The following is a 22,907-nucleotide window of genomic DNA, read 5'->3' as shown; positions in this document are numbered from 1 at the left end:
CACAACCAGGCAACCAAGATACAGAAACGACTCCATTCTTCTGAATCCTATATAATCTTTTCCTTAAAAATTCCTCAAATCATTTAATCACGCCACCTGCAATACTCAATTCACTAAGCCTATAAATCATCCATGAGTGGTCTATGCAGTCAAAGGCTGCAGAAATATCAAATAACAAATGATGGACAATTATCTAGAATACAGGACTTCTTAGAGAACTTATTCAGTAATTTAGTGATGACATCAAAGGAAATGTTAGAAAAATGGTCCCAAGATCTATCTCTGAAAAGATTATCCACCTCAACAGGTGCTAAAAGACAATGTTCAACTCAGTCTTCTGTACCCAAAATAAAATTTTGTGTAATTTTTTGCACTTTTGTTTGAAAGGAATTAGCTAAATTATCAGCATATGGTTGTAAACTCTTCGGGACAAAAACAATAGTGTCTGTGCTAATTAATTTATTGAAAATTTTAAATAATTCTTTAGAAGAATTATCAGATTGCAGTATCTTTTGATTATAGTATTCAGCTTTTGCCAATGATGATGCAGTCTTTTATATTTCCAAATATTAGCACAGCAGAGTGTATAATAGGATTGATCTTTGGTCTTTCTCCACAGTCTTTCAATTCTTCTACGGGCTGTCTTCAAGAGAGTCAAAGACTCTTAATACCAAGGATTGTTATGCTGCCTAACCCTTTTTTGCTTTAACTCTGACAAAAGGCAGTATAGAAATCCTAATGAACGAATGCATAAATAAATAGAATAAAATAGGTGCTGCTCCTACCTGGATATCGACCCCAGAAATAAAGACAGCGATCCCACAATAGTACCATGTACTTCTCATAAATTCCTGCCAAAGGTGGTCATAACTTTTCATGTGAATGAAAAATAATGTGGCCTGTATTTTTTCTAAACTATACAGGTAGCCAATGAGAAGTCTCTCCACCTTCTGCACTGTATATAGGCTGTCACTGATTGTCTTAAAACAATTGAATCTATCAGAAAGTCTATACAGCTATTCCTGTCCTTTAATCCCAACAGGCTTGCAATCCAGAGGCAAAACTGGCCCTAGCAAATTGGACACACACTGTGTCCAGTTCTGTTATGAACAGAGCTAGGGATGTGCATTCATTTGAAAAGACACAAAGTATCAACAACATATCAGATGATGTTTCATAGTCACTGGGAAATGAAAACAAGCAGAAAAATATATTTCCATTTGCAGTCAATAGTACTCTTCAGAAAGAACGTGCACTCTTTTTGTAAGAGTGTGTACTATCAGGAAAGAGCGCATACTCTTCTGAAAGTGCACACATTCCTAATGTGTCATTGCTGTTGCTCCCCCTCCCCCTCCCTCTCCCTGAACAAAACTAGCATTCCTGGAAAAACATGAAACAAAAGTGTTCTGGTTGCACATCCCTGCTGGCCACCCTCAACCCAGAACAGCCTATCCTCATCACATAAGAAACACTGTGACTATCGTAGCTCTCTTGAAATCTGCTTTGCAGGAAAACATCTGCAAAGCAGCTTCTTGGTCACTGGTTTTATCTTCACTTTGCAGTGCCATTGGACCAGTTTGCAACTGGATGATGTGCATTTGATCAAGCAGTACCGACCAGCTTATGATTTACGCAACTCATGCATCTTCATCTGATCAAGTCGCACTCCTTAGCAATGGAGAACTTATTTATAAGTGACACTGAGCTTGAGAGTCACCCACTTGTGTGCAAACAGCTGCACATGGGAAGGGCCATACATGCTTAGAACATTAAACTAGTTCTAAACTCCGGGACAGCTGTTCCATCCTGGTACTGTGTGATGACATCATCCAATTGTGTGCCTGATTAGTCCAGCTGTCTATGAAGAATCCCTGTTAGAGGTAAGCATTTTGCTTTGTAGTGATGTATCTGTGTTTACACCAGGGCTCGACAATCCCCAAGCACCAGATCACCATGGTGACTAAAAAATGGGACTGGCGCTTATGTTCTGCAGCCTTGAGCTTATGTGCAGTTGGGCTATGGGGAGCAAAGAAAGCAGTACCAGCATCTTTCCTCTTTCCTCCTCCTGCCCTATAAAGATGCAGAAGCAGGCATGGGCCCACGCCCATCCTGTGCCCACAGTCCCCTCCCCCCAGCACTTATCTGAAGCATCAGACCACAACCTTCTCATCTGCCACTTGGAACTGAATGTAAAATTTGAACCAGGTGGTTCAAATTTTGCATTAGCGCCAAAGCGGCAGAGGAGGAGGCTGTGGCCTGACACAAGCCACTCTTTCCTTTCACTTCTCAGCATTGGGAGGGAGGGGCTGGCAAGGGAGCAAGAGGTGAGGGAGGGAGCAGGAGGTGACTGTCTGTGATGGGGGGTGGAGCAGGAGGTAGTCTGTGTGCTTTGAGTGGGGGTGGAGGGAGAGAGAGCACTGGGTGTCTATGTGCTATGGAAGGAGGGAGGGAGAGTGCTGGGTATCTGTATGTTTTGGGGGAGGATGAGAGCATGGGTGTCTGTATGCTTTGGAGGGGGGAAGGGGAGTGCTGAGTGTCTATGCTTTGTAGGAAGGGAAGGAGTGCTGAGTGTGTGCACTCTGGGAGGGAGGGAGGGAGTGCTGGGTTTCTATGTGCTTTTGTAGGGGAGGGAGGGGGTGAACATTGGGTGTCTGCTTTGAGGAAGGGAAGAGGAGCCCTGGGTGTCTATGTGCTTTGGGGCGAGAGAGAGAGAGCGCAGGATGTCTGTGCTGCGGGAAGGGGAGTGCTGGGTGTCTGTGTGCTTTGGAGTGGGAGGGAGGGAGAGACTGCTGAGTGTGCTGAGGGAGGAGGAGCCCTGGGTGTCTGTGTGCTTTGGGGAGGGAGAGAGAGCACTGGATGTCTGTGCTGGGGGAAGGGGAGTGCTGGGTATCTGTGTGCTTTGGGTTGGGAGGGAGGGAGAGACTGCTGAGTGTGCTGAGGGAGGGGGAGCACTGGGTGTCTGTGTGTTTTAGGGGAGAGAGACTGCTAGATGCCTGTGTGCTTTAGGGAAGACGGAGGGGAGAGAGACTGCTATGTGCTATGAGACCTGGATGTCTGTGCTGTAGAGGAGGGGGGAGATCTTGGATGTTTCTGCAGTGGGGGTGAGCTAGGGAGAGAGCTGAGGCATCTTTGTGCCTTAGGAGGGAGAGAGCACTGTGTGTATGTGTGCTGGGGTGCAGGAGCTGAGGAGGGATGTGCAGATAGAGGAAATCTGTAGAGAGGTATGGAGAAATTAGTTATGGGGGTTTCTGGGGGAGCACAGAGAGGGAGAGTGCTGTGGGGGACGCAGAGAGAGAGAGAGAGAGAGTGCTATGGAGGAGCCCTGGAAAGGAAGCCCACTTTTGGGGCCTTCTTAATCAGGAGGATGTTTGGAGTGCTAGCAACAGCAGAAGTGGCTCATAAGGAGCAGCATTACTGATGAGGAGATTCTCCAGCAGCCTTGCTGCTAAGATCAATTTACATTTTTAAAGTATCTGTTTTTCGGGGGGGGGGGGGGGGGGGGGGGGCAGTGATTCAGAGAAGCTGCTGCTGGAAGTGAGGATGTGACAAAGCTGCTAGTGGTGTGGCTAGATAGGTGATGGACAGAGACTTTAGGCTGTGGTTACTTGGCAGTGAGTGGACTAGGGGTTAAAACTGCAGCTGCTGGAAGGCAATGGAGAGGCTTATGCTGCAGCTTCTTTGAGTAGTTGGGTGGTTACACCATCTCACACACACACACCCTTAGCAGCTTTACCTTCTCTCCCATTGCCCCAGCAACTATTGCCTAAAGCCTCTCTCCAGTGCCAGATACGCTGTAGGTGGGTAGGCGATAGGGAGAACAGCAGTCTCTTACTCACTCCTTCCCTGCTACTTTAATAAATAACTTGCTTTGCATCACCTTGAGCACATTATGAATGTGTGATTTATAAATGTGCATAAATAAAAATTCCAGTCATTCCAAGTCTGGCTCCTAGATTTTGGGACTGGTTCCTAGATCCTAAGAAACTTGTTGAGTCCTGGTTTACATTATGATTTTTAATGGGCAGAAGGTTATCAATAGAAATCAAACAAAATAAAACATGGAAAAGAAAATAAGATGATACCTTTTTTATTGGATATAACAATACATTTCTTGATTATCTTTCGAAGGTTGCCCTTCTTCCTCAGATCGGAAATAAGCAAATGAGGTAGCAGATAGTATATATGAGAGAAACATCAAAGCATTACTTTGACTGTCTGAGAGTGGGAGAGTGGGGGTATGCATGGGGACATCAAAGCATTTCATTGATATTCTAACAGAATGGGTGTTGGTAGGTGAGAGGAGGGTAATAAACAGAGAAATAAACAAAGAAATACAGCTTTATGTTTTATGAGTTAGAAAACCCAGATCCTTATTAAGTCCTGTTTGTTGGGTGTCAAAATATTCAATCATTCTTATTTCAAAGGTCTTACGTTCCTGTATTGTTTTAAAATTACCTTTCAGTATTCTTACTGTGAAATCACTGGTGCAGTGTTCTGGTCTAGTGAAGTGTTGGCCCACAGGGGTGGGGGCCTGACTGGCACCGGCTATTTTCATGTGATGTCTGTGTAGATTGAATCTTGTCTTAAGCATCTTGCCTGTTTCTCCAATATAGCATCCTTCGTTACATTTCTTACACTGAATGATATATACCACATTGGAAGATGAGCATGTAAAATAGTCCTTGTGTTTTAAATTTGGTGGCTATCGGACTCCTAAAAAAATCCACACTGGACCATCAATACTCACCAGAAACTATTACAAAAATCAATCAAATTCATTTTAACTCACAACTACTTCCGCTTTAACAATGATATCTATCTACAAATAATGGGCACTGCAATGGGCACCAGGACAGCACCCCAATATGCCAACCTCTTTACGGCTGAGCTGGAAGAGACATTTCTGAATACATACCAGACCAAACCCCTAAAATACTACAGGTACATCAATGACATTTTTATGATTTGGACTGAGGGGGAAGAAACGCTGAAACAATTTTACAATTCCTTCAATACATACCATCCTACAATCAGATTCAAAATTGACTACTCCCCAGAAAAAGTCAATTTTTTGGACACCACAGTCTCAATCAGTGATGGCTGTATACAAACATCTATATACAAGAAACCCACAGACAGATGCAGCTACCTCCACAACTTCAGCTTCCACCCTTCACATACAAAAAAATCCATTATTTACAGCCAAGCCACAAGATACCACCGTATCTGCTCGGACCCAGAGGATAGAGACAGACACCTTGAAACCCTGACTGCATCCTTCAAACAGGCTACAACCCCAAAATAATCTCCAAGAATATTGCCTCCTACCTCAAAACACCCAGGGAAAATCTACTACAGTACAAAGAAAAAAAAGCCAACGACAGAATTCCCCTTGTAGTGACATACAACCCAGAGCTGGAGAAACTGAGGAAAATCATAAGAGACCTACAGCCACTACTTCAGGAAGATGAATTACTGAAAGAGATATTCCCATCTCCACCAGTGCTGGCCTTCCGACAGCCACCAAATTTAAAACACAAGCTGATCAGAAGTAAACTTCCAACACAGGCGGAAAAAGAAAAGGGCACGTTCCCGTGTAACACAGCCAGCTGCAAACTATGCCAAAACATTTCACAAGACTCCACAGTCATTCACAAAGGAAAAATATTCAACATAAAGGACTATTTTACATGCTCATCTTCCAATGTGGTATATATCATTCAGTGTAAGAAATGTAACGACGGATGCTATATTGGAGAAACAGGCCAGATGCTTAAGACAAGATTCAATCTACACAGACATCACATGAAAATAGCTGGTGCCAGTCAGGCCCCCACCCCTGTGGGCCAACACTTTACTAGACCAGAACACTGCACCAGTGATTTCACAGTAAGAATACTGAAAGGTAATTTTAAAACAATACAGGAACGTAAGACCTTTGAAATAAGAATGATTGAATATTTTGACACCCAACAAACAGGACTTAATAAGGATCTGGGTTTTCTAACTCATAAAACATAAAACTGTATTTCTCTGTTTATTTCTCTGTTTATTACCCTCCTCTCACCTACCAACACCCATTCTGTTAGAATATCAATGAAATGCTTTGATGTCCCCATGCATACCCCCACCCTCCCACTCTGTCAGACAGTCAAAGTAATGCTTTGATGTTTCTCTCATATATACTATCTGCTACCTCATTTGCTTATTTCCGATCTGAGGAAGAAGGGCAACCTTCGAAAGATAATCAAGAAATGTATTAAGTTATGTCTAATAAAAAAGGTATCATCTTATTTTCTTTTCCATGTTTTATTTTGTTTGATTTCTATTGATAACCTTTAAGAATGGACTAACACGGCTACCACACCGCTCTACTTATAATGGGCAGAAGAAAACCGGTTAATTTTTTTTCTTGGAACAATCCAGCGGTAGGATCAAAAGCAGTCAAACATTTAAATACGCATTAAAATTTGAGAAAGACTAGACACAGAACCGTGTTTTGGTGTACAACACCAGCCTCAGGAGTCATGAAATTATATACAAACACACAAAACAAATATGTGAAAACATATACACAAACATTAAAAACATGGTGGTTTAAACAATCATAAAACAATACTAGTTGAACAAAAATAGTGGGAAAAAAAGCCAAGAGCAACAATAATATAATTACAACGACGTAATAATAGCTAGATTGTTACTCGCCTAACATTATAATGGCTCTCATAATGGTAATTGATTCAGTAACTCAATCAATGCCATTAATGAATAATATATGTAAAAAAAGAAATGTAAAAAAGAAACGTGTATCAATGTAAGTATAAATCGTAAATGTAAGGAAAATATATGAAATAATGGTGACCCAAGATAACTCACAAAAAGAGAAACAATGAGAAGCAATATAATTTGGTTTAAAATGAACCCTTCAGAATGCTTCTCAAACTTTCCCCCCTTTTACAAAGCCGCGAAATAATGCCAAGAGTCCATTCATTTTGAATGGGCTGTGTTGGCATTACCGCACCAGCAGGTGCTAGCGTGGCTTTGTAAAAGGGGGGGGGGGGGGGCATATCTGTTGATGGATCACATGTAAAATCTTAAGATATGCCTACATTAGTGCATGCTAAATGCTGCACATCCTATCTTATACTTGTGGCACTTAGCACACGCTAATGGCCGTTAGCACATGTTAAGCTTTAGTAAAAGGGCCCCTCTGTCAAATTGATAGGATAGAAGAGCATTTTTAACACAATATTTCATATGACACTATCTCTATCTTCCTTATTTCTCCAGACCATTCCTGACAAGTGGGTATGTGTACTCCTACCAGTAGATGGGAGGCTGAGAATTACTGAGTGATGTTATAATACAAACACCTGTGCAGCCCAGAGCCGGCCAGGAGGTGAGTACCTGTGTAGCCCTCATCAAGTCTAGCCTGTTTTAGGTGTGCCTTGTTGGCCCTATATATAAAAATAATTAAAAATATAGAGAGTATAATTTGGTAAAAAAAAAAACCAAAACAGGAGAAAGTTAATATTGTGAGGGGCCTAACTGTACCTGGTTTCCCTTCCCCAGGGATGCACACTGGGTTATTTGGGCCCCCGTGCCCCCCCCCCCCCCCCACCTGGGCCTGCTTACTTGCTTGTCTTCACTCCTGCTAGCTTTGCTCTGCTGCACAGGTCCTTCCTGCCACGTCCAAACAGGAAGTACTTTACAAAGGAGGAGGGATGTGGCAGGAAGAAGAATCTGTGGCCAGCGGAGCAGAGATAACTCTACTCTGTTGCACACAGGAGCAGGAGAGCCATGCTAGCGCTGGGCAAGTGCCAGGCCTCCTTGGAGGCTGGGCCCTCTCCCCTGCCTCCCCCTCTGTGGCTGTGATAGGGTTACCCGGCAAGATTCAGAGGGGGACATGCTAGCGGAAAGCACTGCAGTTTTGAGTGCCTTAACTTCCCTATTCTTTTGAACCTCCGGTACTGCATAGGCAGATTCTATTGGGGTTTATTCTGCTTTTTTCCCCGAGTTTGTATTATTGCTGCACCAGGCCTTCTGTTTAAAGCAAGACTTTCTGATCCTCTCTTTTCTGGAACCTGTGGCTGCGAGAGACAAGGAAGGGGCCCTTGGGGACTGAGATTCAGCACTTATTAGAAAAAACAGGATGTAGATGATTTGGTTTCAGAGGATTCGTCGACAACCCTGGATGAAGTTTTAATCAAGAAAACTGATTGGAAGGATGAGCTAGAGGCTGGGAACTCAAGAGGTTCCTCTGGGTGAAGACCCTACTGTTGCGTTCCTCCTTGATAACTGAAGTTCTACAGGTGCTTTGTCAGATGAGGTGCCTCCGGTAATCAGAAAAGGAGATCCACTTTTGAAGGGATCAGGAAGGCTGTGAGCAACATCTCGTTTAATGAAAATCTCAAAGAGATGGTAGGGACTGAATGGCACTCCCCCAATGCAGCCCTAAGAAGTGGCAGAGCTATGGCTTATCTTTATTGGCTTTCTTTCACAGAATCAGAGAATTTCAAGTTACCAAAGGTGGATGTGCTGGCCAAAGACTACTCCATTGAAGGAGGAGTGGTGTTAAAGGATCCTCAGAATCAAAGAATGGAAGCCCACCTTGATTTTCCAAAATAAATTGGTTCAATGTGGCTAACAAATTTTAAAGTAATAACATAATTGATAACAGCATATGTGTTACATGTGTTACATCAGGGAATGTTGTGTAGAGGGGTAGGTGAGGGCTAATAATTCTTATAGTTATGGAGTACTGTTCTCTGAGAAGAATTTCCTGAAGAGAAAAGCTTTAAGATGTTTATGAAATTTTAGGTAATGACTCAATGCGTCTTAGGTCTTTAGGAACAGAGTTCCATCATTTGGTTCTGATGTATGAGAAACCCTGCTGAGTAAACTAACTTGTATACAAGTTTCCAACAATTTGGCAGAGAAGAGTTAGATAATTTCTAGCCCTTACATTCACATTTTTTAATGGCAGCTTGATCAGGTCTCTTATATATAGTTCGGGGCAGTACTGAAAAGGATTCAATAGACCATAGTGCATAGCTTGAACATTATCCATTCTCTGATGGGGAGCCAGTTCAATGCTTGCATCAGTGGACTGGCTCTATCGAAACGTGAGCATCTGAAGATCAGTCTGGCTTCTGTGCTTTGTACCATCTGTAACTTTTTAAATATTCACTCCTTGCAACCCACATAGACTCCATTGCAGTAGTCGGAGTGCGCGAGTACTATTGAATGTACTAGCATATAGAATATGGTACTTGGGAAGTATCTTCTGATTACCCTCAGTTTCTACATCATGTGAAACATCTTGGATGTTACACTTTCCACTTCTTTTTCAACAGACAATTTTTGGTCTAGAATCACTCCTAAGACCTTAAGGTGATTGGAAAAAGGGTATAGAGATCCCTCTATGGTGATGTGGGTTATATGTTGCAGTAAGATGATGTCACTACTAGAAGTTGCGTCTTTTTCCTGTTCAGTTTCAACTTGAAAGTCGATGCCCAGGATTCCATTGTATTTAGCCCCATTGTAATTATGTCTATAATTTCACTTAGGTCTTTCTCGAAAGGAATATATATAGACACATCATCGGCATAGATGAATGGATGGAGACCTTGTTTCGCTAGTGTGTTTGCTAACGGGATCATCATTATATTGAATAAGGTGGGTGAGATAGGGGACCCTTGTGGTACTCTGCAGACAACTTTCCAGGGTTGTGAGATCGTGTTGCCCATTTTCACTTGGTATGACCTTGACATAAAAAAATCCCTCAAACCAACTGTGTACCACTCCGCCAATCCCAGTTTTATCCAGCAGCCGTACCAGAATGGGATGGTCTACCATGTCAAAAGCTGAGGACATGTCAAACTGTATTAGTAAGATCTTTTTACCCAAGCTTATCTGCCTCCTAAAGTTAGCAATCAGAGTTGTTAAGACAGTCTCAGTGCTAAACTGTGGCCTGAAGCCTGATTGCGATTTGTGGAATATGGAGAATGTGCAAAGATATTCCATTAGCTATTTAGCAACTATTCCTTCCATGATTTTGGCTATGAGAGGAATTGATGCCTCTGGTCTATAGTTTTTAATGTCACCTCTGCTAATCTTCACATTTTTCAATATAGGGGTCAGTACAATATTTCCTTTCCCTGTTGGGTAATGGCCTTTTGACAGCATTGTTGGCATGTTGGTTGTGAATTGCTCGAAGAAGAGAGTTGGAACTTCTTTCACCACATAATTTGGGCAGGTATCCATCACGCAATAAGCTGTAGAGAATGTTATCATGTGGCGGACCTCCTCAAGTTTGGGTTTGTTGAACATAGACCATACTCTGTTAGCAACTATGGCCCCATTGTGGTCATTCAGTTCCTCAATAAAGGACTCCATTTTTATTTTGCTGTTTGTGAGATTCTTCCTTAAGTTTAGTTGTTTGGTTTCAAAGTGACATGCTAGCTCGGCTGTAGTAGGGGGTTTATTGCCTATTCAGGGAAATACTGTGTTATCACCAGGCAAGGAAAATGAGACTTTTCATTTTTGGGGGCAGCAGGGTATTTTATTTTTTTCTCATGTCCTAGGGACTGAAGGGAAGTTAAAACATCTTGATCAGCTGGGAGATGGTTTCCTGACTCAGTTGAGAGACGTCTTTGCATATCACCAGATATCCCATTTTGTTTAATCTTTGGATTCCGTAGTGCTGCAAGCTAAACATGGTGCTAAATTTTGGGCATTCTTTGCCACTGCAGGAGGAGACCAGTTTTCAGTTTCTGCTTTGCATAAATCACTGATTCAGATTTGTCTGAGCCAGAATTTATCTGATTTGATGCAGATGTGGTGCACTGATTTACAGAGGTCTGTTGATTCTCTTATCTTTTGGCTCTAGTCAGAAGGATCCCAAGTCTTACTGTTACTGCAGACCTATGGGAATGTCAGTTTTGTGTATTACAGCACACCTACCTTCCACAAGTACAACTATTTAAAATAGGGAAGGTAAACTCACCTATGTAACAAATGCCATTTCGATGACGATACCTTTTTTCATGCTTTTTGGACATGTCCTAAAATACAATACTTTCGGAAATCAATTTTGGATTATTTGGGGAACAAAATTTACAATCTTCCATTCTCACCAGCGGGGATTCTTTTGGATCGTTTTGAGGTTTTTGCGCTGCAGGGCAGGGGAAGCCGTCAAGAAGGCTACTGGTATTGGTAAAAAACAAAACTATCCTGGGAGTTTGGACAGTTGCTGAATTGCCCTCTTTTTGGACCTCACTAACAAATTTCATGCTTTAATATTCTTTGAAAGGACTCAGGAAACGTAGGAAAGCTTTTCTCTCCGTTTGGGAATTCTGTATACAAACTTTGTCACATAGGAGTTCATAACGGGATTATTAATTCTCTTTGAAGCCTGAGGACCCTGATGTGGTTTACCCCCCTTTTTTGTGCTAGATTTCCAGGGGGGGTCATAAGAACATGATCCTTCTGAATTGATTGACTTATTTCTTTGTGTGGGTAAGGGTCTAGAGGAGGGAATGAGTGTTGGGAGAGAATTACTGGTTATCAGAAAATAAGAATGACTGTTCAGCAATGTTTATGTGTATCTTCTTTTTTTTTTTTTTGTTACATTTGTACCCCATGCTTTCCCACTCATGGCAGGCTCAATGTGGCTTACATGGGGCAACGGAGGGTTAAGTGACTTGCCCAGAGTTACAAGGAGCTGCCTGTGCCTGAAGTGGGAATCGAACTCAGTTCCTCAGGACCAAAGTCCACCACCCTAACCACTAGGCCACTCCTCCACTCGTGATTGTCATCAATAAACATGATTTAAACTAAATTTGTCTTCTTTATAATAAACCATTTTTATGCTCTTATTGCTCTGACAGTATTTGTTTTACGTTGGGAAGGCCAAGTGCCTACCCCTACTTCATTCCTGTTTTGCATGTCCATTTATGTAGGGCTTTTTCTTTTTTTTGAGTGTTTTGTTCTTTTTACCATGTTGCTTTGTCAGTAGAAATACTGAGGGCTCTGGGCTGTTATCACATTACTCAGTAGTTCTCAGTCTCCCATCTGCTGGTAAAGAGGGCATGGTCTGGAGAGACTCAAAGAATGAAAATTAGCAGGTAAGATCTAATTTCTCCTTACTAGATAATTACTGCATAATTCTGTAGTCTCTATCATGTTACTACTTTCAGCCATGCACTAGTTCACCTAAGCTGTTTTAACACGTCTACCAGTTCTACCCAAACATATACACGAATGTATTTTTTAAACCACTAGTTATATTCTTTTCATGATATTGTAGCATCGTAAAATCTGTAGTAGAATGTTATGTTATTGGTATACACATTCATTTGCACAAAAGTTGGAACAGCATGTTGCATGTATTGTCAACAGCTATCACTGATTAAAAAAAACGAATAAAAAAAAAGAAAGCCCCTTATCAACTCAAAATCATGTTGTTCATTTCTTAGACCAATCAGGCCAGGGATTGGTGAAAGGCAGAGAACATTTGAAGAATTTGTTGAAGAGCAATTTAGGGTGGATTCTGAAATGGTAGAAAAACTGCAGTCAAAGCAGCTAGAAGAGCAGCTGCAGCAGAAGGTACAGAACTATTTTATCACCATTCAAATATTTGTTTGCTGGTCCTGTTGTATTTTGTGAATATAAATTAAAATAGGCAATGTATTTGTAAGTTGCGTAAAAGTACAGGTTCTCAGTATTATCTGATTTGACGAGAGCCACCATTCTCCATGAACAAAAACAGGATGAATCGGTCATACAGATGAGTTGCATTGTCCAATGGCACTAAGAATGGAATGTTTACTAGCTAGAAGAACTAGACAGTACTAGAAGATATTTCTGCTTATGTGGATGCAGTTAGTACCACATAGTCACATGGTGTGAGGCCCCATAGTCTCTTTCTGTGGAAGGAGATAAATGTGTTTCCAGAATCGGAATACTTCTCTAACAAACTTTGCTCATGGGGCTCCCTCAGTTCTGTTTTTTTTATTCTTTACAGAGGATGTTAAAAAAACATTGTAATTATATATATATATATATATATATATATATATATATATATATATATATATATATATATATATTTATATATATAAGGAATCAAGAATGTCTGTCTCTAGGGGAAACTAACTCACAGAAAAGTTAAATGGAACAAGACTAAGGGGCCCTTTTACTAAGCAGCGCTAAATAATGGCCCCAGTGCAGGTCTTTCCTGCGTGCTAAGGCCACTTTTAGCACTGCTGGGAAGTGGCCAATTTTCCTAAATCTTCAATAATTACAAAAAAACCTCAATAGGGCTACTCTCATCACCTTCTTTTGTACACCAGTAAAAACAACAGTGGAAAAACAATTCCAAATTGCAGGGATTAAAAAGCCACTAGTGAAAAAAGCTGGTAACACTTTTAAATAACCCCCGGGTGCAACTTTCTATATACCATCTTCAAAATATGAAAAAAAAAATGAAATTCAATACAGGTCAAGGCTAGTATATGTCCCCAAGACAAAAACCATATGAACAAAGGGAGAGAGCGCAAATATCAATATATAACCCGTGTTACTTAACTTGCATTATCCAACTGTCACTCCAAACCCTGGAACAAATTTTGAAAGCTGCGCTCTCTAACGCCAATTGTCCACTCTGTCCATTAATCCTCAACAGAGGGTCCCTTCGTTTCGCAAGGGCTACTTCAGGAGTGGAGAGCAGCTTTAGAGCAAATTATTATAGTATTTTGGGGGGGGGGGGGGTTGGAAATTTTTCATGCCATCTAAGTTCTTTTTCCTATCTTGGCCCTTTTGTTCAAGCTTGCCATGATCATTAAGGGGAGGAAGGTGCCATGCTTTCTCAGCTGAGTTCAACTGGTACACTCCAGCCAGCAATATTTATATTTATTTTCTGAATCCAGCATAATCAATAATCCAGCAAATTCAGCACATCACTCTACACATGGAGTTCATTAGTAAACAAAATAAAGTGTCTGGTTTCTACTAGAGTACAGAAGAATCAGAAGCAGATCTCCTTCTTCCTTCTTTGGGCTTCCCTGTCTTTCCCCAGGACTGAGCTTTATTTTCTGTGGCTGAATCATGCCTTCCTGGCTGAGCTTCTCTTAATGTGACCCTGAGGGTGCTTAAGGGGAACTATACTCTACATCATACCTAGTTCTTGGGTTGTTGTGCTAACCACTAGTTCACATTATTATTATTAGCATTTGTATAGCGCTACCAGACGCACGCAGCGCTGAACACCTGATACAAAGAGACAGTCCCTGCTCAAAAGAGCTTACAATCTAAGTAATACAGACAAACAAGACAGTTACGGGTGAGGGAAGTAATGGGTGAGAAGGGAGGAAGGGACAAGGGGAGGGCAATTGTGGCTAGGAGCTAAAAGCAGCAGTGAAAAGGTGGGTTTTCAGCATAGATTTGAAAACAGGTAGCGATGGAGCTAGACGTATAGGTCCAGGAAGTCTATTCCAGGCATAAGGTGCTGCGAGAGAAAAGGAGCGAAGCCTGGAGTTAGCAGTGGAGGAGAAGGAGGACGACAAGAGAGATTTGTCAAGCGAATGGAGTTCACGGGGAGGAATGTAGGGAGAGATGAGAGCGGAGAGGTAATGGGGGGCTGCAGAGTGGATGCATTTAAAGGTCAGTACGAGAAGTTTAAACTGAATGCGGAAGCGGACAGGGAGCCAGTGAAGTGACTTGAGGAGCGGGCTAGTATGAGTATAACGATTCTGGTGGAAAACAAGTCGTGCCGCAAAATTTTGGACAGATTGGAGAGGAGAGAGATGGCTGAGCGTAAATTGAGAAGTAAATTGCAATAGTCCAAGCGAGAGGCGACAAGGGTGTGGATAAGGGTTCTGGAAGCATATTCATGGGAAGGAGAACAGGCAGATCAGCTAGAGTGAAGGAAGGAAGGATAGAGAAATATAAATGAGGAGACCTATGATAAGGAAGAATAAGAGGGTGGACTTAAAGTGATTGAAGGGAATCAGGGTCACAATGGGAAAGAGGAAAAAGATTTAGGAAAGAAAGACATCAGAGACCGAAGAGATTATAGTAGGGAAAAGATGAAAAGAAAATGTAGAGGACCCTTTTAAGATCTGTCAGGTACTTCCAAGTAACTTGGACTGGCCACAGTTGGAGGCAGGAAGGGTTTATTAATTCTGCCTGGTGATATTTTTGCGTCCAGCAGACTGCCCTGGAAGAGGGATTTCATCATCACAGCACTATATTTGATGCAATCAAGACAGCAGTGCAGAGTTTTACAATATATACATTTATGCTAATATAACTACTCAGGACATTTTGAGCCTGATTTTGTAACCGATCCCAGCTATTTGAGGAATCCAGAAAGTCACCTGTTTTAGAGACAACATATGTGCCTTTATAAAATAGGCTCCCGGATCAACCTCAATAGTGCATAAATGCTGACACACAAATTTACACCTAATTCAAAGAAGATGTATCCATGTGCATGTACTGTATGGGGTAATTCTATAAATAGGTTCTGTTATAAAATAGAATTTTAATTGCCTAGGTTCCATTGTAGAATAGTAGCATAACCTTGTATTGACGCACCTAAAATGTAGGCACCCGCACTTACACCAGCCATAGATCTGGTGTAAGTGCAGATGTCTTAAAAGCAGCAGAGATGCACATAACTTATAGTATTCTGTAAGTTGCACATGTAAGTGGGGAATATGCCTGTGTCCCATCCATGCTCCTCTCCTGTGGGGAATATGCCTGTGTCCCATCCATGCTCCTCTCCTCATCCTTGCAACTGCCTGCTTTGTAAGTTAAGCAGATAGTTACAGAATAGCAGTGGCGTTCCTGGGGGGGGGGGGGGGGTGGTCCGCCCCGGGTGCACGCCGCTGGGGGGGTGCCGCGCATGCCTGTCCTCCGTTGTTCCATGCTTCTTCTCTGCCCCGGAACAGGTTACTTCCTGTTCCGGGGCAGAAAAGAAGCATGGAACAGCGGAGGACAGGCATGCGCGGCCCCCCCCCCCCCCCCCAGCGGCGTGCACCCGGGGGGGTTCCTTCGCGGGGGGTGTCCTTTCGCCGGGGGGGGGGGGGGGAGGGTCCGTGCTGCATCCGCGGGGGGGGGGGGGGGGGGCGCATCAGCGATCCGCCCCGGGTGTCAGCCCCCCTAGGAACGTCACTGCAGAATAGCACTTAGGGTGAATAATGACGTTTATGTGGGTATGTGCACACATGCTCAGAAAAATGTTAATATGCTGTACATTTTTCATGGGTAATGCAGGCTAAAATGTAGGCGCCTGGTTTATAGAATTACCCTTCATGTGTGTACATGTACAGTGGGGGAAATAAGTATTTGATCCCTTGCTGATTTTGTAAGTTTGCCCACTGACAAAGACATGAGCAGCCCATAATTGAAGGGTAGGTTATTGGTAACAGTGAGAGATAGCACATCACAAATTAAATCCGGAAAATCACATTGTGGAAAGTATATGAATTTATTTGCATTCTGCAGAGGGAAATAAGTATTTGATCCCCCACCAACCAGTAAGAGATCTGGCCCCTACAGACCAGGTAGATGCTCCAAATCAACTCGTTACCTGCATGACAGACAGCTGTCGGCAATGGTCACCTGTATGAAAGACACCTGTCCACAGACTCAGTGAATCAGTCAGACTCTAACCTCTACAAAATGGCCAAGAGCAAGGAGCTGTCTAAGGATGTCAGGGACAAGATCATACACCTGCACAAGGCTGGAATGGGCTACAAAACCATCAGTAAGACGCTGGGCGAGAAGGAGACAACTGTTGGTGCCATAGTAAGAAAATGGAAGAAGTACAAAATGACTGTCAATCGACAAAGATCTGGGGCTCCACGCAAAATCTCACCTCGTGGGGTATCCTTGATCATGAGGAAGGTTAGAAATCAGCCTACAACTACAAGGGGGGAACTTGTCAATGATCTCAAGGCAGCTGGGACCACTGTCACCACGAAAACCATTGGTAACACATTACGACATAACGGATTGCAATCCTGCAGTGCCCGCAAGGTCCCCCTGCTCCGGAAGGCACATGTGACGGCCCGTCTGAAGTTTGCCAGTGAACACCTGGATGATGCCGAGAGTGATTGGGAGAAGGTGCTGTGGTCAGATGAGACAAAATTGAGCTCTTTGGCATGAACTCAACTCGCCGTGTTTGGAGGAAGAGAAATGCTGCCTATGACCCAAAGAACACCGTCCCCACTGTCAAGCATGGAGGTGGAAATGTTATGTTTTGGGGGTGTTTCTCTGCTAAGGGCACAGGACTACTTCACCGCATCAATGGGAGAATGGATGGGGCCATGTACCGTACAATTCTGAGTGACAACCTCCTTCCCTCCGTCAGGGCCTTAAAAATGGGTCGTGGCTGGGTCTTCCAGCACGACAATGACCCAAAACATACAGCCAAGGCAACAAAGGAGTGGCTCAGGAAGAAGCACATTAGGGTCATGGAGTGGCCTAGCCAGTCACCAGACCTTAATCCCATTGAAAACTTATGGAGGGAGCTGAAGCTGCGAGTTGCCAAGCGACAGCCCAGAACTCTTAATGATTTAGAGATGATCTGCAAAGAGGAGTCGACCAAAATTCCTCCTGACATGTGTGCAAACCTCATCATCAACTACAGAAGACGTCTGACCGCTGTGCTTGCCAACAAGGGTTTTGCCACCAAGTATTAGGTCTTGTTTGCCAGAGGGATTAAATACTTATTTCCCTCTGCAGAATGCAAATAAATTCATATACTTTCCACAATGTGATTTTCCGGATTTAATTTGTGATGTGCTATCTCTCACTGTTACCAATAACCTACCCTTCAATTATGGGCTGCTCATGTCTTTGTCAGTGGGCAAACTTACAAAATCAGCAAGGGATCAAATACTTATTTCCCCCACTGTATATTTTGTAAAATGCATGTAAACACTAAAACTCTACCTCCACTCTGTCCAAACTGTGCCTCTATGAATGTCTATACGCAGATTACTTTTAAAACTAGGAAACATGCTTTTCATGCACATACTTCTTAAATGCATATGCATTTATGCAATTTTATAAAAGCTTTTTTCTGCATGTAAAACAGGCTTTCCATGTGGCGAAAGCTTTACTAAATGTCCTGGTTTATCAGGGAAAACAATTTACTAGTGGTCAACTTACTTTAATGTGCTTTTTTGTAGGCTTCCATTGAAAGCAAGGCAGCTAATCATAAGTCATTCTTGAAACGTAGAGAAGGAATCATTAGATTGGAAAAAAATAAAGAAAACCTCCTCAAAGAGCATGGAAGAGATTCCTCAGTACACCTGTCCAGGAGCAAAAGTTTTGATTACCAGCGTCGTCTCTCTTTGCCTAGTTTACATGGCACAGGAAAATCTCAGCTCAAAAAGCATCCTTTTTTATTTCAACAATCTAGCACCCCTGCACTGGGAGTCGCAAAAGAGGAGAATAAAACTTCTCCTTTCTTTAACAGTGAAGTAAATTCTCAGATTGATAATGGTAAAGATGATCTTGAGTTAAACTCTGAAAAAGAGAGAGGATTGATTTTGAGACCAGATGCTGCTTCACTATCTCATTTAAACAGAACTGAACATCAGCATAAGCATTCTGAACAAAAAGGTGAAACTAGTCCATATGTAATTCAGACACATAACTCTCAGTTTACTAATTCTACAGTAAACTCATCCATCATGGACACTATATCGGCAGAGAGTAAGAGTCTGACCATACCTATGGTTGGTGTCAAAGAAGAACAGGATCCATCTGGAAACGGTCATTTCAAACAGGTGATAAAGAATTCACAAGACAGATCTGGGCTTCAGAAATTAGAAGAAAACCATGAAAAACCAGAGGATGTAAGTACAGGCCTTACAAAGGAAAAGGAGGTGGCAGATAATACAAATAGAGAGCTTATATCTCGATACAAGGGGACAGATGGCAAAAAGGGAGTTGGGTTTAAGAAAATAAATGATAAAATAGTTCAAGTTATTGCCAAACCATTTGTACACACTGACAAGGAAAAGAGCAAACAATCTATTGATTATGAAAAAGAACTCCAAGCCAGTGGAAGTGGCGTCAACAGCTGGGGCATAAAGCAAAATTATGGTGATACAGGCAGCACATCTTCAGACAGTGAAGATGATCCCAGGTCTCACTCTTACCAATGGCTGACTAGGGATGCCCCTTCGAAGAGAGGCCATATTGCTAAAAATTTGGATCTTTCTGATGCAGACTATGCTAATGATGATCCCAGTGGAGCAGAGGACATGATACCAAAACAAATACATAGAAAGTCCCTAATTAAGAAGTTTGATGTTCTGGGATTGTCAGAACAACAGGATGACTCCTTCAGCACCAGTAACAGTGGATCTAGTAATGGCATTGATAAGTATACAGTAAGCAAGGCATTTTCTTCTTTTCGGAAATCTCCCTTTCGTCTTTCAAAATCTTTTAGGAAACAAAAGGATCCTAAGAAAAGAAGTGATAACCAAAATGAGAGCATTACAAATAATGATCTGCAACAACCATCAACTTGTGATCTTGTAGCCAGCCTTTTCCCTGCTTTGAAAAAAGTAGACATAAAAAAGATGAGCCAGGACAAAAACTCAAGTGAAGATGCAGTGGGTAAGAACCAACAAAACTATATCTCTGGTGTTTAAGTTGCTGTATGACAACAGTCATTGTTTATACTAGTTGATAATTTATGCTGTAAATTACATAAGACATGCCTGAGAACTTGATATTACTGTAAGAGATGTGGAGTGGGCCCTGGTGTATGCCCAGAGACTATGGTTGGACCTGTCACATCAGTGGCTTAGCCACAGGTGGGCCAGGGCCCACCCACTTAGGGCTCAGGCCCACCCAATAGTAGCACACATTTAGTGGTAGCTGGTGGGATTCCCAATCTCTACCAGCTGAAGACTTCCTCCTGAAGGTAACAAAAATGCTACTTTCTATGATACCGGCATCTACGCATGCTCAGTTTTCAGCACATGCCTGCTGCAGACTGCTGTCGAGTGTAGAGGGCGAAAACTGGATTGAAGTGGATCGAGGATGGCATGAGAGGAGAGAAAATCAAGGCAACGGCTGTGGACGGCGCGTTCAAGTATCTTGGAGAGGAAGGGAAGGAGGGAGATGGGGCGGTAGTTGGAAGGACAGGTAGGGTCTAGTGATGTTTTTTTGAGGAGTGGTGTGACTACAGCGTGTTTGAAGGTGTTGGGGACGGTTGCAGTGGAGAGAGAGAGATTGAGGATATGACAGATGGGGGGGGGGGTGACAGTAGGAGAGATGGTGTTTAGTAAGTTGGTGGGGATGGGATCAGAGCGACAGGTGGTGCATTTCGAGGAGGAGAGAAGGTGGGCGGTTTCCTCCTCGGTAATATCAGGAAAAGAGGAGAAGGAGGCCTGGGTTGGGTGGTTGAGGGAGTGGGTTAGGGGGTGAAGAGGAGGAGGTGGCTTGGTAGTAAATTCAAGGTTGATGAATTCTTATTTAAAGCTATATATTTTTCTATTTCTGTTTCATATTGAAAGATGAAAAGAAACTTACTGGTAAACTTGAAGAACTTGAAAATGAGAGATCCATTTTTAATGGAGAAAACCCTCTACTAGCAAAAATGAAAGAAGAACAAGAGAAAGCAATGCATTTTCTCAGGTAAACTACCAATCTGTTTATAAAATCTTCTGGAGGGCAATTTTGAAATGTCAGTTATTCAGATAAATGCATACAGTAGAATAGAAGAGTAGCCTAGTGGTTAGAACAAGAAGCTAAATATGGACAAGATCAAACTACTGTGGTTATATCATAATTTGGACTCCATTCTAAAAGAATTGAGACTATCAAATGGTCTGACAAAGGTAGAATGCTCAAAGTCTTGGGAATCATTTTGGATACGACACTGTCTGTACAACCTCAGGTTAATTCCGTGGTTCCGAAAGTATATCTTAAGCTTCATCAACTCCATAAAATCCGTTCTCCGTTTCCCAAAAATCAATTTTCAATATTGGTTCAAACTGTGGTTTGATTTCATTTAGATTATTGCAGTAGTCTGTATAGTTCGCTTAAAATTCGGTCTCTCTCTAAGCTTCAGATTTTACAGACACAGCAGGTAAATTAAATTTCATTTTAAGAAATTTGGTAGAGAGTTACTCTTACCTTGATAAAACTGCACTAATGACCTTTTCAGGCTCATATTATATTTAAATTGTCATGTTTGATACTTAAGATTTTGCTGGTTCCAGTGCAGAATATTTGATTGGACTGTTCGTTTCCTTTGAATTTGAGATCCTCCAGAGCTGAAGATTCTCAATTGCTCTTCTAGCCTTCATTTTCTAGTATTAGATGTAAGAAGATTTTAGAGAGCGCAGTATCCCACCAGGCCATTCAGGTATGGTACAGTAGTCCTAACCAAAGAATCTGAAAGTAATCCCTTGATATTACTCTTTTCGCAGATATATAGGTCTAGATTATATATATATGGTACCTGGAAAATCTGCACAGAAAACATTTCTGCCTAAGCCTATTCTAAAAAAAATTCCATGTAGTTCATAAAATACGCTGTCGCTGATCTGTGCGACTGTATTCAGTCACAAGGAATTTCACCAAGTAAAATCTGGTGTAAACACCAGCACCTAAGTTAGGCACCAAGCAGGTAGATTCTATAACTGTACATGTAAATTTTCAGAATGCTCTTGACATGCCCATTCCACGCCCCCTTTCTCTCTCTGGCATTAATTAGAATTTATGCGCATCATGTTACAGAATGTGCTTAACAAGTTGTGCGTGTAAGTTCTAATTAATGCCAATTAGTGCTGATAATTGCTTACTACCATCCAATTAACAGCGCTGATTGACTTGATAACCACTTGGGTTATGCGCATTGTCATGGAATCCACTTAAGATTGCTGGCAGAAATTTAGGCACAATATCTATCTTAGGGGTCCTTTTACACAGGTGCACTGAAAAATGGCTTGCAGTAGTGTAGGCGCGGGTTTTGGGCGCACACCGATCCATTTTTCAGCGCGCCTGTAAAAAAGGCCTTTTTAAAATTTTTGCCAAAAATAGACATGTGGCAAAATCAAAATTGCCACGCATCCATTTTGGGTCTGTGACCAGTGGTAAAGTCTCACCCGGTAACGGGCAGTAATGACCTATGCACGCCAAAAATGAAATTACCGCAAGAGCCACATGTTAGCTGGGTGGTAACTCCATTTTGGCGCACGCTGGGTGCGCGTAGAGCCTTACGCGGCTTAGTAAAAGGGCCCCTTAATGTTTTGGGGTTTTTTTGTTCTCAATTTCATTGTATTTTGACATTTTTTTGTTATCTTCTTTGAACCTATTTTGGGAGTTTTGGAATACAAGTACTAGATTACATTACATGCCAGCAGAACCAGAATTCAAATCCCACTAAGCCCTCCTTGTGATTTGGGCAAGTCATTTCACCTTCCATTGCCTCAGGTATGAACTTAGGACCTCTTTTATCAAGCTCTGGTAGCAGTTTCCGGTGCGACAATGCCAACAAAGCCCATCTGCATTGCCAAATGGGAACCGTTAGCATGGTTTGATAAATGAGGCCCTTAGTTCCCAAACCATCTGGGGATAGAGAAATACTTACTGTATATTAGTTTAACTCACCTTAAGCTACCAAGGAAAAGGTTTTAACTAAATAAAAATAAATCAGGTGACTGAGAATTGTTCACTCTCACTGTAACTGCACATACATATTTACCTGCATTTAATAATGGAATTCCTGGGGGTAGAGCTAGGGCAAAGAAATCTACAATACATGTAACTTTTGCATTTTCAAAATTACACATGTTGTTTGAAAGGGAACAGGTATCTGTGGTACTTTTGTTTTGTTTGTTTTTGTTACATTTGTACCCCGCGCTTTC

General features: G+C 42.1%; 1 protein-coding gene across 1 annotated transcript in view; it reads left to right on the top strand.

Annotated features, from left to right (window-relative positions):
- LOC115464856 (centromere protein J-like) overlaps positions 1-22,907 on the top strand; it is a 139,283-nt gene that overhangs the window by 39,919 nt on the left and 76,457 nt on the right. Inside the window, exons 6-8 of the mRNA XM_030195213.1 lie at positions 12,480-12,609; positions 18,204-19,644; positions 20,550-20,670. Of these exons, the coding sequence (XP_030051073.1) occupies positions 12,480-12,609; positions 18,204-19,644; positions 20,550-20,670 (1,692 nt within the window). The remainder of the gene's footprint in view (positions 1-12,479; positions 12,610-18,203; positions 19,645-20,549; positions 20,671-22,907) is intronic.

The sequence above is a fragment of the Microcaecilia unicolor genome, chromosome 3 (assembly GCF_901765095.1).
Source record: "Microcaecilia unicolor chromosome 3, aMicUni1.1, whole genome shotgun sequence".
In the NCBI taxonomy this organism is placed as follows: Eukaryota; Metazoa; Chordata; class Amphibia; order Gymnophiona; family Siphonopidae; genus Microcaecilia; species Microcaecilia unicolor.
This window is presented reverse-complemented; position numbering and strand designations above follow the sequence as displayed.